The sequence below is a fragment of the Coregonus clupeaformis genome, unplaced genomic scaffold (genome assembly GCF_020615455.1).
Source record: "Coregonus clupeaformis isolate EN_2021a unplaced genomic scaffold, ASM2061545v1 scaf0292, whole genome shotgun sequence".
Classification (NCBI taxonomy): Eukaryota; Metazoa; Chordata; class Actinopteri; order Salmoniformes; family Salmonidae; genus Coregonus; species Coregonus clupeaformis.
Window position 1 is genome coordinate 37,501 of NW_025533747.1, and position 16,192 is coordinate 53,692.

Below are 16,192 nucleotides of genomic sequence, written 5' to 3' on the forward strand. Positions count from 1 at the left end.
AGTCTCAATGCTGACGTCCCAGAACAGTTGATAACCGCCTCTCTCCCCCAGCCTCCTCTCTCGTAGTCTCAATGCTGACGTCCCAGAACAGTTGATAACCGCCTCTCTCCCCCAGCCTCTCTCGTAGTCTCAATGCTGACGTCCCAGAACAGTTGATAACCGCTCTCTCCCCCAGCCTCTCTCTCGTAGTCTCAATGCTGACGTCCCAGAACAGTTGATAACCGCCTCTCTCCCCCAGCCTCTCTTCGTAGTCTCAATGCTGACGTCCCAGAACAGTTGATAACCGCCTCTCCCTCCAGCCTCTCTCTCGTAGTCTCAATGCTGACGTCCCCAGAACAGTTGATAACCGCCTCTCCCTCTCAGCCTCTCTTCGTAGTCTCAATGCTGACGTCCCAGAACAGTTGATAACCGCCTCTCTCCCCCAGCCTCTCTCTCGTAGTCTCAATGCTGACGTCCCAGAACAGTTGATAACCGCCTCTCTCCCCCTCCAGCCTCTCTCTCGTAGTCTCAATGCTGACGTCCCAGAACAGTTGATAACCCCGCTGGTCAGCCTGGGTCATATCTCCCTGCTGGCTCCAGATCAGTTTGCCTCCCCCATGAAGGCCATCGTGGCCAACTTCATCGTCAAGGACCTGCTCATGAACGACAGGGTGGGTTTGAGAGCGAAGACACACACACACTGACACAAAAACACACACACACACTGATCATGAACACATGCACTGACACACATTAAATAAATACATGTATCTCCACACCTATGGTAGTGCTTGAGACCCTTGAACATACACAGTACTGTAAAGAGTGTGTCTCCAGTCTGTAGGGAACAAGAATGGGAAGCTGTGGACATCTGATGAGGAAGTCTCTCCTGAGGTGCTGGCTAAGGTAACAGCACTATATACATATCTCTCCTCTGTCTCTCCTCCTCTCTCTCTCCTCTCTCCTCTTCCTCTCTCCTCTCCTCTTCCTCTGTCTCTCCTCCTCTTCCTCTCTCTCTCTCTCTGTCTCACTCTCTCCTCTCTCTTTCTCTCTCTCCTCTTCCTCTCTCTCCTCCTCCTCTTCCTCTCTCTCTCTCCTCCTCCTCTTCCTCTCTCTCTCTCTCCTCTTCCTCCTCTTCCTCTCTCTCTCCCTCCTCTCCCTCTCCAGGAGTAGAATGCTGTTGCTAGTAAGATGTGTAATCTCTGTCTCTCTCCTCTCTCTCTCCTCCTCTTCTTCCTCCTCTTCCTCTCTCTCTCCCTCCTCTCCCTCTCTCTCCTCTTCTTCTTCCTCTCTCTCTCCCTCCTCTCCCTCTCCAGGAGTAGAATGCTGTTGCTAGTAAGATGTGTAATCTCTCTCTCTCCTCTCTCTCTCTCTGTCTGTCTGTCTGTCTCTCTCTCCTCCTCTTCCTCTCCCTCTCCTCCTCTTCTTCCTCCTCTTCCTCTCTCTCTCCCTCCTCTCCCTCTCCAGGAGTAGAATGCTGTTGCTAGTAAGATGTGTAATCTCTGTCTCTCCCTCTCCAGGTGCAGGCCATTAAGCTGTTGGTGCGTTGGCTCCTGGGCATGAAGAACAACCAGTCTAAATCAGCCAACTCCACCCTCCGACTGCTGTCAGCCATGCTGGTCTCCGAGGGAGACCTCACAGAACAGAAGAAGATCAGGTACGTAGAGGTCAGAGGTCAGACGACCTGTCAGCCATGCTGGTCTCCAAGGGAGACCTCACAGAACAGAAGAAGATCAGGTACGTAGAGGTCAGAGGTCAGACGACCTGTCAGCCATGCTGGTCTCCGAGGGAGACCTCACAGAACAGAAGAAGATCAGGTACGTAGAGGTCAGAGGTCAGACGACCTGTCAGCCATGCTGGTCTCCGAGGGAGACCTCACAGAACAGAAGAAGATCAGGTACGTAGAGGTCAGAGGTCAGACGACCTGTCAGCCATGCTGGTCTCCGAGGGAGACCTCACAGGAACAGAAGAAGATCAGGTACGTAGAGGTCGGAGGTCAGACGACCTGTCAGCCATGCTGGTCTCCGAGCGAGACCTCACAGAACGAGAAGAAGATCAGGTACGTGGGTCAGGGAGGTCAGACGACCTGTCAGCCATGCTGGTCTCGAGGGAGACCTCACAGAACAGAAGAAGATCAGGTACGTAGAGGTCAGAGGTCAGGCGACCTGTCAGCCATGCTGGTCTCAGAGGGAGACCTCACAGAACAGAAGAAGATCAGGTGCGTGAGGTCAGAGGTCAGGATCGACCTGTCAGCCATGCTGGTCTCCGAGGAGACCTCCAGAACAGAAGAAGATCCAGGTACGGAGAGGTCAGAGGTCAGACGACCTGTCAGCCATGCTGGTCTCCGAGGGAGACCTCACAGAACAGAAGAAGATCAGGTACGTAGAGGTCAGAGGTCAGACGACCTGTCAGCCATGCTGGTCTCCGAGGGAGACCTCACAGAACAGAACAGAAGGGTTAGAGGTCAGGCTAACTGGGTTACAAAATACTCCTTGATGCTCATTACTCACATCGTCCTCCTCCTCCTCTTCCTCCTCCTCCAGCAAGTCAGACATGTCTCGTCTGCGTCTGGCAGCAGGAGGCGCCATCATGAAGCTGGCCCAGGAACCAGTTTACCATGACATCATCACACCAGAACAGTTCCAGCTCTGTGGACTGGTCATCAACGTAAGACCGTGTGTGGGAGGAGTGTCGGTGTGGGGATTTTTGAGGAGATGCTTCTGTGTTCTTGTGTCCTTTGTTTTGTTGAACTGTCCCTCTCGTCCTCCTCCTGCAGGATGAGTGTTATCAGGTCCGTCAGATATTTGCCCAGAAGTTACACCTGGCCCTGGTGAAGTTGGTCCTTCCACTGGAGTACCTGGCGGTGTTCTCTCTGTGTGCTAAAGACCCCGTCAAGGAGAGGAGGGCCCACGCCAGGCAGTGTCTGCTCAAGAACATCAGCATCAGACGAGAGTACATCAAGAACAACCCCCTGGCCCACGGTGAGTGGACCAGGCCGTAGCACAACCCCCCTGGCCCACGGTGAGTGGACCAGGCCGTAGCACGACCCCCCTGGCCCACGGTTAGTGGACCAGGCCGTAGCACGACCCCCCTGGCCCACGGTTAGTGGACCAGGCCGTAGAACAACCCCCTGGCCCACGGTTAGTGGACCAGACCGTAGCATGACCACACGTTGTTTATAACATCAAGAACAACCCCTGGCCCACGGTTAGTGGACCAGAATGTTATATGGTCGTAACACAACCGCTTAGTGGGCCGTAGTCAGGACCGTAACACAACCGCTTAGTGGGCCGTAGTCAGGACCGTAACACAACCGCTTAGTGGACCGTAGTCAGGACCGTAACACAACCGCTTAGTGGACCGTAACACAACCGCTTAGTGGGCCGTAGTCAGGACCGTAACACAACCGCTTAGTGGACCGTAGTCAGGACCGTAACACAACCGCTTAGTGGACCGTAGTCAGGACCGTGAACACAACCGCTTAGTGGACCGTAGTCAGGACCGTAACACAACCGCTTAGTGGACCGTGAGTCAGGACCGTAACACAACCGCTTAGTGGACCGTAGTCAGGACCGTAACACAACCGCTTAGTGGACCGTAGTCAAGACCGTAACACAACCGCTTTAGTGGACCGTAGTCAGGACCGTAACACAACCGCTTAGTGGACCGTGACAGTTGAAGGACCGTAACACAACCGCTTAGTGGGCCGTAGTCAGGACCGTAACACAACCGCTTAGTGGACCGTAGTCATGACCGTAACAGTTAAGGTCCGTAACATAACCATAACCACAACTCAACCACATGGTTAATACATAAAGAACATCCTTTATCAATGTTTTTAAATACTCTCTCCTCCCCCCTCCTTCCTCCTTCTCCCCCCTCCTCCCCCCCTCCCTCCTTCTCCCCCTCCTTCCTCCTTCTCCCCCCTCCTCCCCCCCTCCCTCCTTCTCCCCCTCCTTCCTCCTTCTCCCCTCCTCCCCTCCTCCCTCCTTCTCCCTCTATAGATAAGATGCTGTCTCTCCTACCAGAGTATGTGGTTCCTTATATGATCCACCTGCTGGCTCATGACCCGGACTTCACCAAGCCACAGGACTTTGAACAGCTCCGAGACCTCAAGGAGTGAGTACGCACACACACACACACACACACACACTCACACACACACACATAGCCTCTCCTCTTCATCTCTCCTAAATCAGACAGTACACAGCCTCTCCTCTTCATCTCTCCTAAATCAGACAGTACATAGCCTCTCCTCTTCATCTCTCCTAAATCAGACAGTACACAGCATCTCCTCTTCATCTCTCCTAAATCAGACAGTGCATAACCTCTCCTCTTCATCTCTCCTAAATCAGACAGTACATAGTCTCTCCTCTTCATCTCTCCTAAATCAGACAGTACATAGCCTCTCCTCTTCATCTCTCCTAAATCAGACAGTACATAGCCTCTCCTCTTCATCTCTCCTAAATCAGACAGTACATAGCCTATCCTCTTCATCTCTCTCCTAAATCAGACAGTACATAGTCTCTCCTCTTCATCCCTCTCCTAAATCAGACAGTACATAGCCTCTCCTCTTCATCCCTCTCCTAAATCAGACAGTACATAGCCTCTCCTCTTCATCTCTCCTAAATCAGACAGTACATAGCCTCTCCTCTTCATCTCTCCTAAATCAGACAGTACATAGTCTCTCCTCTTCATCTCTCCTAAATCAGACAGTACATAGCCTCTCCTCTTCATCTCTCCTAAATCAGACAGTACATAGCCTCTCCTCTTCATCCCTCCTAAATCAGACAGTACATAGCCTCTCCTCTTCATCCCTATCCTAAATCAGACAGTACATAGCCTCTCCATCTCTCCTAAATCAGACAGTACATAGCCTCTCCTCTTCATCCCTCTCCTAAATCAGACAGTACACAGCCTCTCCTCTTCATCTCTCCTAAATCAGACAGTACATAGCCTCTCCATCTCTCCTAAATCAGACAGTACATAGCCTCTCCTCTTCATCCCTCTCCTAAATCAGACAGTACATAGCCTCTCCTCTTCATCCCTCTCCTAAATCAGACAGTACATAGCCTCTCCTCTTCATCCCTCTCCTAAATCACAGTACACAGCCTCTCCTCTTCATCTCTCCTAAATCAGACAGTACATAGCCTCTCCTCTTCATCCCTCTCCTAAATCAGACAGTACATAGCCTCTCCATCTCTCCTAAATCAGACAGTACATAGCCTCTCCTCTTCATCTCTCCTAAATCAGACAGTACATAGCCTCTCCTCTTCATCTCTCCTAAATCAGACAGTACATAGCCTATCCTCTTCATCTCTCCTAAATCAGACAGTACATAGCCTCTCCTCTTCACCCCTCTCCTAAATCAGACAGTACATAGCCTCTCCTCTTCGTCTCTCCTAAATCAGACAGTACATAGCCTCTCCTCTTCATCCCTATCCTAAATCAGACAGTACATAGCCTCTCCTCTTCATCCCTATCCTAAATCAGACAGTACATAGCCTCTCCTCTTCATCTCTCCTATATCAGACAGTACATAGCCTCTCCTCTTCATCTCTCCTAAATCAGACAGTACATAGCCTCTCCTCTTCATCCCTATCCTAAATCAGACAGTACATAGCCTCTCCTCTTCATCTCTCCTATATCAGACAGTACACAGCCTCTCCTCTTCATCTCTCCTAAATCAGACAGTACATAGCCTCTCCTCTTCATCACTCTCCTAAATCAGACAGTACACAGCCTCTCCTCTTCATCTCTCCTAAATCAGACAGTACATAGCCTCTCCTCTTCATCCCTCTCCTAAATCAGACAGTACATAGCCTCTCCTCTTCATCTCTCCAAAATCAGACAGTACATAGCCTCTCCTCTTCATCTCTCCTAAATCAGACAGTACACAGCCTCTCCTCTTCATCTCTCCTAAACATTTCTGATGTGTGTGTTTGTGTGTGTGTATTCTGACCGTTTGTGTGTGTGTATTCTGACCGTGTGTGTGTGTGTGTGTGTGTGTGTAGGTGTCTGTGGTTCATGCTGGAGGTGTTGATGGTACAGAATGAGAATAACAGCCATGCCTTCCTGAGGAAAATGGTGGAGAACATCAAACAGACCAAGGACGCACAGTGTCCTGACGACCCTAAGGCCAACGAGGTACACACACACACAGTGTCCTGACGACCCTAAGGCCAACGAGGTACACACACACACACAGTGTCCTGACGACCCTAAGGCCAACGAGGTACACACACACACACACAGTGTCCTGACGACCCTAAGGCCAACGAGGTACACACACAGTGTCCTGACGACCCTAAGGCCAACGAGGTACACACACACACACAGTGTCCTGACGACCCCTAAGGCCAACGAGGTACACACACACACAGTGTCCTGACGACCCTAAGGCCAACGAGGTACACACACACACACACAGTGTCCTGACGACCCTAAGGCCAACGAGGTACACACACACACAGTGTCCTGACGACCCTAAGGCCAACGAGGTACACACACACACAGTGTCCTGACGACCCTAAGGCCAACGAGGTACACACACACACACAGTGTCCTGACGACCCTAAGGCCAACGAGGTACACACACACACACACAGTGTCCTGACGACCCTAAGGCCAACGAGGTACACACACACACACAGTGTCCTGACGACCCTAAGGCCAACGAGGTACACACACACACACAGTGTCCTGACGACCCTAAGGCCAACGAGGTACACACACACACAGTGTCCTGACGACCCTAAGGCCAACGAGGTACACACACACACACAGTGTCCTGACGACCCTAAGGCCAACGAGGTACACACACACACACAGTGTCCTGACGACCCTAAGGCCAACGAGGTACACACACACACACACAGTGTCCTGACGACCCTAAGGCCAACGAGGTACACACACAGTAGGAAGTTTGAATAGTCGACTAATCGATTAGTCAATCGACAGCGTCCGTATCAATTCCAAAATAAAGAATCAATCAACGAGGAACAAGACTGGTGAAGTAGTCTGATAATCTAGCCTATACGCAACAGAGCCAGTACTGTCATTGAGATTCAAACAGGTTAAATAAATTAGCATTGTCACATGAAGTTATATAATTAACACGGGGTTAATCATCATTACTACAGGTCCATTCAGCCAGTATGCTAACCATGCATGACACAAGGGGTTAATCATCATTACTACAGGTCCATTCAGCCAGTATGCTAACCATGCATGACACAAGGGGTTAATCATCATTACTACAGGTCCATGTAGCCAGTATGCTAACCATGCATGACACAAGGGGTTAATCATCATTACTACAGGTCCATGTAGCCAGTATGCTAACCATGCATGACACAAGGGGTTAATCATCATTACTACAGGTCCATTCAGCCAGTATGCTAACCATGCATGACACAAGGGGTTAATCATCATTACTACAGGTCCATGTAGCCAGTATGCTAACCATGCATGACACAAGGGGTTAATCATCATTACTACAGGTCCATTCAGCCAGTATGCTAACCATGCATGACACAAGGGGTTAATCATCATTACATTTTTACATTTACATTTTAGTCATTTAGCAGACGCTCTTATCCAGAGCGACTTACAGGAGCAATTAGGGTTAAGTGCCTTGCTTAAGGGCACATCGACAGATTTTTCACCTAGTCGGCTCGGGGATTAGAACCAGCGACCTTTCGGTTACTGGCACAACGCTCTTACCCACTAAGCTACCTGCCGACCCCATTACTACAGGTCCATGTAGCCAGTATGCTAACCATGCATGACACACGGGGTTAATCATCATTACTACAGGTCCATTCAGCCAGTATGCTAACCATGCATGACACAAGGGGTTAATCATCATTACTACAGGTCCATGTAGCCAGTATGCTAACCATGCATGACACAAGGGGTTAATCATCATTACTACAGGTCCATTCAGCCAGTATGCTAACCATGCATGACACAAGGGGTTAATCATCATTACTACAGGTCCATTCAGCCAGTATGCTAACCATGCATGACACAAGGGGTTAATCATCATTACCACAGGTCCATTTAGCCAGTATGCTAACCATGCATGACACAAGGGGTTAATCATCATTACTACAGGTCCATTCAGCCAGTATGCTAACCATGCATGACACAAGGGGTTAATCATCATTACTACAGGTCCATTTAGCCAGTATGCTAACCATGCATGACACAATGGGTTAATCATCATTACTACAGGTCCATGTAGCCAGTATGCTAACCATGCATGACACAAGGGGTTAATCATCATTACTACAGGTCCATGTAGCCAGTATGCTAACCATGCATGACACAAGGGGTTAATCATCATTACTACAGGTCCATGTAGCCAGTATGCTAACCATGCATGACACAAGGGGTTAATCATCATTACTACAGGTCCATGTAGCCAGTATGCTAACCATGCATGACACAAGGGGTTAATCATCATTACTACAGGTCCATGTAGCCAGTATGCTAACCATGCATGACACAAGGGGTTAATCATCATTACTACAGGTCCATGTAGCCAGTATGCTAACCATGCATGACACAAGGGGTTAATCATCATTACTACAGGTCCATTCAGCCAGTATGCTAACCATGCATGACACAAGGGGTTAATCATCATTACTACAGGTCCATTCAGCCAGTATGCTAACCATGCATGACACAAGGGGTTAATCATCATTACTACAGGTCCATGTAGCCAGTATGCTAACCATGCATGACACAAGGGGTTAATCATCATTACTACAGGTCCATGTAGCCAGTATGCTAACCATGCATGAAACCAGCAAGTTTCGCTTGATTGTTGAACATGGGATGAGGGAAAATTGTATTGTAAACTCAGCAAAAAAAGAAGCGTCCACTCACTGTCAACTGCGTTTATTTTCAGCAAACTTAACATGTGTAAATATTTGTATGAACATAACAAGATTCAACAACTGAGACATAAACTGAACAAGTTCCACAGACATGTGACTAACAGAAATTGAATAATGTGTCCCTGAACAAAGGGGGGTCAAAGTCAAAAGTAACAGTCAGTATCTGGTGTGGCCACCAGCTGCATTAAGTACTGCAGTGCATCTCCTCCTCATGGACTGCACCAGATTTGCCAGTTCTTGCTGTGAGATGTTACCCCACTCTTCCACTAAGGCAGCTGCAAGTTCCCGGACATTTCTGGGGGGAATGGCCCTAGCCCTCACCCTCCGTTACAACAGGTCCCAGACGTGCTCAATGGGATTGAGATCCGGTCTCTTCGCTGGCCATGGCAGAACACTGACATTCCTGTCTTGCAGGAAATCCCACACAGAACGAGCAGTATGGCTGGTGGCATTGTCATGCTGGAGGGTCATGTCAGGATGAGACTGCAGGAAGGGTACCACATGAGGGAGGAGGATGTCTTCCCTGTAACGCACAGCGTTGAGATTGCCTGCAATGACAACAAGCTCTGTCCGATGATGCTGTGACACACCGCCCCAGACAATGACGGACCCTCCACCTCCAAATCGATCCCGCTCCAGAGTACAGGCCTCGGTGTAATGCTCATTCCTTCGACGATAAACGCGAATCCGACCATCACCCCTGGTGAGACAAAACCGCGACTCGTCGGTGAAGAACACTTTTTGCCAGTCATGTCTGGTCCAGCGACGGTGGGTTTGTGCCCATAGGCGACGTTGTTGCGGGTGATGTCTGGTGAGGACCTGCCTTACAACAGGCCTACAAGCCCTCAGTCCAGCCTCTCTCAGCCTATTGCGGACAGTCTGAGCACTGATGGAGGGATTGTGCGTTCCTGGTGTAACTCGGGCAGCTGTTGTTGCCATCCTGTACCTGTCCCGCAGGTGTGATGTTCGGATGTACCGATCCTGTGCAGGTGTTGTTACACGTGGTCTGCCACTGCGAGGACGATCAGCTGTCCGTCCTGTCTCCCTGTAGCTCTGTCTTAGGCGTCTCACAGTACGGACATTGCAATTTATTGCCCTGGCCACATCTGCAGTCCTCATGCCTCCTTGCTGCATGCCTAAGGCACATTCACACAGATGAGCAGGGACCCTGGGCATCTTTCTTTTGGTGTTTTTCAGAGTCAGTAGAAAGGCCTCTTTAGTGCCCTAAGTTTTCATAACTGTGACCTTAATTGCCATCTGTAAGCTGTTAGTGTCTTAACGACCGTTCCACAGGTGCATGTTCATTAATTGTTTATGGTTCATTGAACAAGCATGGGAAACAGTGTTTAAATCCTTTACAATGAAGATCTGTGAAGTTATTTGGATTTTTACAAATTATCTTTGAAAGACAGGGTCCTGAAAAAGGGGCGTTTCTTTTTTTTTGCTGAGTTTATTTCTTCAATTAATCAATTTATTGACCCTACCAACAGTCAACAAATCGATTCTGGAAAACTGGTGTTGAAGTCTTTGCTGACTTGCGGTGCGTTGTCATGGTTACAGAAGCTGTATATCGTGTGTGACGTGGCGTTGTTTGTGATCGTTAACAAGTCGACCGCCTGTCACCTGGACTCTCCCAAAGACCCCGTCCTGCCCACCAAATTCTACACCCCGCCTGACAAGGTACAAACACGCACATCATACACACACGACGACGAGGCGTCATGCAAAAGTTAGCATAAATAAACTTCTCTCCCTCCCTCCAGGACTTCATCAACGATAAGGAGTATTTGTCCTCAGAGGTCAGAACGGTGCTGCTCACAGGAAAGGTAAGAAAAACACCTTTACCTGTTTTATGTACCTTCTAATATCAATATTATATTGACCTACCTTTTAATAAACGGCTGCATTTCTGATGTTGTGGTATTGGTCAATTCTCTAATGTATTCTCACATCCTTCATCTCTCGCTCTCTCTGCCCCCTCGCTCTCTCTGCTCTCTCTGCCCCCTCGCTCTCTCTCTCTACCCCCTCGCCCTCTCTGCCCCCTCGCCCTCTCTACCCCCTCGCCCTCTCTACCCCCTCGCTCTCTCTGCTCTCTCTGCCCCCTCGCTCTCTCTGCTCTCTCTGCCCCCTCACTCTCTCTGCTCTCTCTGCCCTCTCTGCCCCCTCGCCCTCTCTGCCCCCTCGCCCTCTCTGCCCCCTCGCCCTCTCTGCCCCCTCGCCCTCTCTGCCCCCTCGCCCTCTCTGCCCCCTCGCCCTCTCTACCCCTCGCCCTCTCTGCCCCTCGCCCTCTCTGCCCCTCGCCCTCTCTGCCCCCTCGCCCTCTCTGCCCCCTCGCCCTCTCTGCCCCCTCGCTCTCTCTGCTCTCTCTGCCCCCTCGCCCTCTCTGCTCTCTCTGCCCCCTCGCCTCTCTGCCCCCTCGCTCTCTCTGCTCTCTCTGCCCCCTCGCCCTCTCTGCCCCCTCGCCCTCTCTGCCCCCTCGCTCTCTCTGCCCCCTCGCTCTCTCTGCCCCCTCGCCCTCTCTGCCCCCTCGCCCTCTCTCGCTCTCTGCCCCTCGCTCTCTCTGCCCCCTCGCCTCTCTGCCCCCCTCGCCCTCTCTCGCTCTCTGCCCCCTCGCTCTCTCTCGCTCTCTGCCCCCTCGCTCTCTCTTCCCCCTCTCTCTCTCTGTCCCTCGCTCTCTCTCGCTCTCTGCCCCCTCGCTCTCTCTCTGCTCCCCTCGCTCTCTCTCTCTCTCTGCCCCCTCGCTCTCTCTCGCTCTCTGCCCCCTCGCTCTCTCTTCCCCCTCTCTCCCTCTGCCCCCTCGCTCTCTCTGCTCTCTGCCCCTCGCTCTCTCTCGCTCTCTGCCCCCCTCGCTCTCTCGCTCTCTGCCCCTCGCTCTCTCTCTCTCTGCCCCTCGCTCTCTCTCGCTCTCTGTCCCCCTCGCTCTCTCTTCCCCCTCTCTCTCTCTGTCCCCTCGCTCTCTCTGCCCCCTCTCTCTCTCTGCCCCCCTCTCTCTCTCTGCCCCCTCTCTCCCTCTGCCCCCCTCTCTCTCACCCCCTCTCTCTCTCTCTGCCCCCTCTCTATCTCTGCCCCCTCTCTCTCTCTTCCCCCTCTCTCTCACCCCCTCTCTCTCTCTCTGCCCCCCTCTCTCTCTCTGCCCCCTCTCTCTCTCTCGCTCTCTGCCCTCTCTCTCTCTCTGCCCCCTCTCTCTCACCCCCCCTCTCTCTCTCTGCCCCCTCCTCTCTCCCTAGCCAAAGCCGTCTCCTGTCCTGTCTACAGTGAATAAGGCTCTGACGGTGCCAGGCAGGAGGGTCTACATCAAGACTGCCGGCTCAGACACCACCAGCAACACTAGTACCAACTCACAACCCAGCTCTCCTGCTACAAAGACCAGGTACACACACACACACACACTGGGATACTGCAATGGAAGTAGGTATGTTTAATGCCATAGATGAAGAGGAGAGGCTATGTACTGTCTGATTTAGGAGAGATGGAGAGGCTATGTACTGTCTGATTTAGGAGAGGGATGAAGAGGAGAGGCTATGTACTGTCTGATTTAGGAGAGATGGAGAGGCTATGTACTGTCTGATTTAGGAGAGGGATGAAGAGGAGAGGCTATGTACTGTCTGATTTAGGAGAGATGAAGAGGAGAGGCTATGTACTGTCTGATTTAGGAGAGGGATGAAGAGGAGAGGCTATGTACTGTCTGATTTAGGAGAGATGAAGAGGAGAGGCTGTGTACTGTCTGATTTAGGAGAGGGATGAAGAGGAGAGGCTATGTACTGTCTGATTTAGGAGAGATGAAGAGGAGAGGCTATGTACTGTCTGATTTAGGAGAGATGGAGAGGCTATGTACTGTCTGATTTAGGAGAGATGAAGAGGAGAGGCTATGTACTGTCTGATTTAGGAGAGGGATGAAGAGGAGAGGCTATGTACTGTCTGATTTAGGAGAGATGAAGAGGAGAGGCTGTGTACTGTCTGATTTAGGAGAGGGATGAAGAGGAGAGGCTATGTACTGTCTGATTTAGGAGAGATGAAGAGGAGAGGCTATGTACTGTCTGATTTAGGTGAGATGAAGAGGAGAGGCTATGTACTGTCTGATTTAGGAGAGGGATGAAGAGGAGAGGCTGTGTACTGTCTGATTTAGGAGAGGGATGAAGAGGAGAGGCTATGTACTGTCTGATTTAGGAGAGGGATGAAGAGGAGAGGCTATGTACTGTCTGATTTAGGAGAGATGAAGAGGAGCGGCTATGTACTGTCTGATTTAGGATAGGGATGAAGAGGAGAGGCTATGTACTGTCTGATTTAGGTGAGATGAAGAGGAGAGGCTATGTCTGTTTATTATACTGTACTATAGATGATAGTGGGCTGGGCATCCTGTGGGCTGGGCATCCTGTGGGCTAGGCATCCTTTGGGCTAGGCATCCTTTGGGCTAAGCATCCTGTGGGCTAGGCATCCTGTGGGCTAGGCATCCTGTGGGCTGGGCATCCTGTGGGCTGGGTATCCTGTGGGCTGGGCATCCTGTGGGCTGGGCATCCTTTGGGCTAGGCATCCTGTGGGCTAGGCATCCTGTGGTCTAGGCGTCCTGTGGGCTGGGCGTCCTGTGGGCTGGGCGTCCTGTGGGCTGGGCGTCCTGTGGGCTGGGCGTCCTGTGGGCTAGGCGTCCTGTGGGCTAGGCGTCCTGTGGGCTAGGCATCCTGTGGGCTAGGCATCCTGTGGGCTAGGTGTCCTAGAAGAAGTTTGACACTAAAATAATAAAATCTTTACATCTAAACACACACCTTAATATAGAGACACACACACACACTTCCTGTTGATGTTGACCCCTTCCTGTAGGGATGTTGTGATGGAGTCGTCAGAGAGCGGAGCGAGAGAGAATGAAGAGAACCCTGTTATCACCAAGACGGACGACGGGAAGAAGGTGAGAAAGAGAGAGAGAGGAGGGAGAAGAGGGGTGAAAGAAGAGTCTCTCAATTCACCTGTCTGTGATCCCTCCTCATCTCCTAAACTGACCCCTCAGACGTCATCACATTATCTCCTAAACTGACCCCTCAGACCTCCTCACATTATCTCCTAAACTGACCCCTCAGACCTCCTCACCTTATCTCCTAAACTGACCCCTCAGACCTCCTCACATTATCTCCTAAACTGACCCCTCAGACCTCCTCACCTCATCTCCTAAACTGACCCCCTCAGACCTTTTCCACCAATGAGTTTTGAGAAGGAGGCGGAGAGAGGATGCAAGGAAAGGAGGAGAGATGAATTGAGAAAGAGCCAGCCCAGTAAAAGCCTACCTTTTTTGGTTTTGGACACATTTGAGCCCAATGTTATTGTGTTGGGTTGCTCATCCTTTTAGAGTTAATTTAACCCTGTAAAACCTCATTAATTTAACCCTGTAAAACCTCATTAATTTAACCCTGTAAAACCTCAGCATGTTAGTTAATTTAACCCTGTAAAACCTCATTAATTTAACCCTGTAAAACCTCATTAATTTAACCCTGTAAAACCTCAGCATGTTAGTTAATTTAACCCTGTAAAACCTCAGCATGTTAGTTAATTTAACCCTGTAAAACATTTACATTTTAGTCATTTTAGTGAGTGCATACATTTTAATACTGGCCCCCTGTGGCAATCGAACCCACAACCCTGGCGTTGCAAACGCCATGCTCTACCAACTGAGCTACACGGGACTAAAACCTCAGCGTGTTAGTTAATTTAACCCTGTAAAACCTCTGCATGTTAGTTAATTTACCCCTGTAAAACCATCATTTTAGAGTTAATTTAACCCTGTAAAACCTCTGCGTGTTAGTTAATTTAACCCGGTAAAACCTCTGCGTGTTAGTTAATTTAACCCGGTAAAACCTCTGCGTGTTAGTTAATTTAACCCGGTAAAACCTCTGCGTGTTAGTTAATTTAACCCTGTAAAACCTCAGCGTGTTAGTTAATTTAACCCTGTAAAACCTCTGCGTGTTAGTTCATTTAACCCTGTAAAACCTCTGCGTGTTAGTTCATTTAACCCTGTAAAACCTCTGCATGTTAGTTAATTTACCCCTGTAAAACCATCATTTTAGAGTTAATTTAACCCTGTAAAACCTCTGCGTGTTAGTTAATTTAACCCGGTAAAACCTCTGCGTGTTAGTTAATTTAACCCGGTAAAACCTCTGCGTGTTAGTTAATTTAACCCGGTAAAACCTCTGCGTGTTAGTTAATTTAACCCTGTAAAACCTCAGCGTGTTAGTTAATTTAACCCTGTAAAACCTCTGCGTGTTAGTTCATTTAACCCTGTAAAACCTCTGCGTGTTAGTTAATTTAACCCTGTAAAACCTCTGCATGTTAGTTAATTTACCCCTGTAAAACCATCATTTTAGAGTTAATTTAACCCTGTAAAACCTCTGCGTGTTAGTTAATTTAACCCGTAAAACCTCTGCGTGTTAGTTAATTTAACCCGGTAAAACCTCTGCGTGTTAGTTAATTTAACCCGGTAAAACCTCTGCGTGTTAGTTAATTTAACCCTGTAAAACCTCAGCGTGTTAGTTAATTTAACCCTGTAAAACCTCTGCGTGTTAGTTCATTTAACCCTGTAAAACCTCTGCGTGTTAGTTCATTTAACCCTGTAAAACCTCTGCGTGTTAGTTCATTTAACCCTGTAAAACCTCTGCGTGTTAGTTAATTTAGTTAATTTAACCCTGTAAAACCTCAGCGTGTTAGTTAATTTAACCCTGTAAAACCTCTGCGTGTTAGTTAATTTAACCCTGTAAAACCTCTGCGTGTTAGTTAATTTAACCCTGTAAAACCTCTGCGTGTTAGTTCATTTAACCCTGTAAAACCTCTGCGTGTTAGTTAATTTAACCCTGTAAAACCTCTGCGTGTTAGTTAATTTAACCCTGTAAAACCTCTGCGTGTTAGTTCATTTAACCCTGTAAAACCTCTGCGTGTTAGTTAATTTAACCCTGTAAAACCTCTGCGTGTTAGTTAATTTAGTTAATTTAACCCTGTAAAACCTGAGCGTGTTAGTTAATTTAACCCTGTAAAACATCTGCGTGTTAGTTAATTTAACCCTGTAAAACCTCAGCGTGTTAGTTAATTTAACCCTGTAAAACCTCTGCGTGTTAGTTCATTTAACCCTGTAAAACCTCTGCGTGTTAGTTCATTTAACCCTGTAAAACCTCTGCGTGTTAGTTAATTTAACCCTGTAAAACCTCTGCGTGTTAGTTAATTTAACCCTGTAAAACCTCTGCGTGTTAGTTAATTTAACCCTGTAAAACCTCTGCGTGTTAGTTAATTTAACCCTGTAAAACCTCTGCGTGTTAGTTAATTTAACCCTGTAA

General features: G+C 49.2%; 1 protein-coding gene across 1 annotated transcript in view; it reads left to right on the forward strand.

Annotated features, from left to right (window-relative positions):
- The window catches only part of pds5a (PDS5 cohesin associated factor A), a 55,336-nt gene that overhangs the window by 34,355 nt on the left and 4,789 nt on the right, over positions 1-16,192 (forward strand). Inside the window, 11 exon segments of the mRNA XM_045214647.1 lie at positions 492-650; positions 817-885; positions 1,500-1,636; positions 2,523-2,646; positions 2,756-2,960; positions 3,984-4,098; positions 5,994-6,126; positions 10,446-10,565; positions 10,649-10,711; positions 12,113-12,255; positions 13,701-13,785. Of these exon segments, the coding sequence (XP_045070582.1) occupies positions 492-650; positions 817-885; positions 1,500-1,636; positions 2,523-2,646; positions 2,756-2,960; positions 3,984-4,098; positions 5,994-6,126; positions 10,446-10,565; positions 10,649-10,711; positions 12,113-12,255; positions 13,701-13,785 (1,353 nt within the window).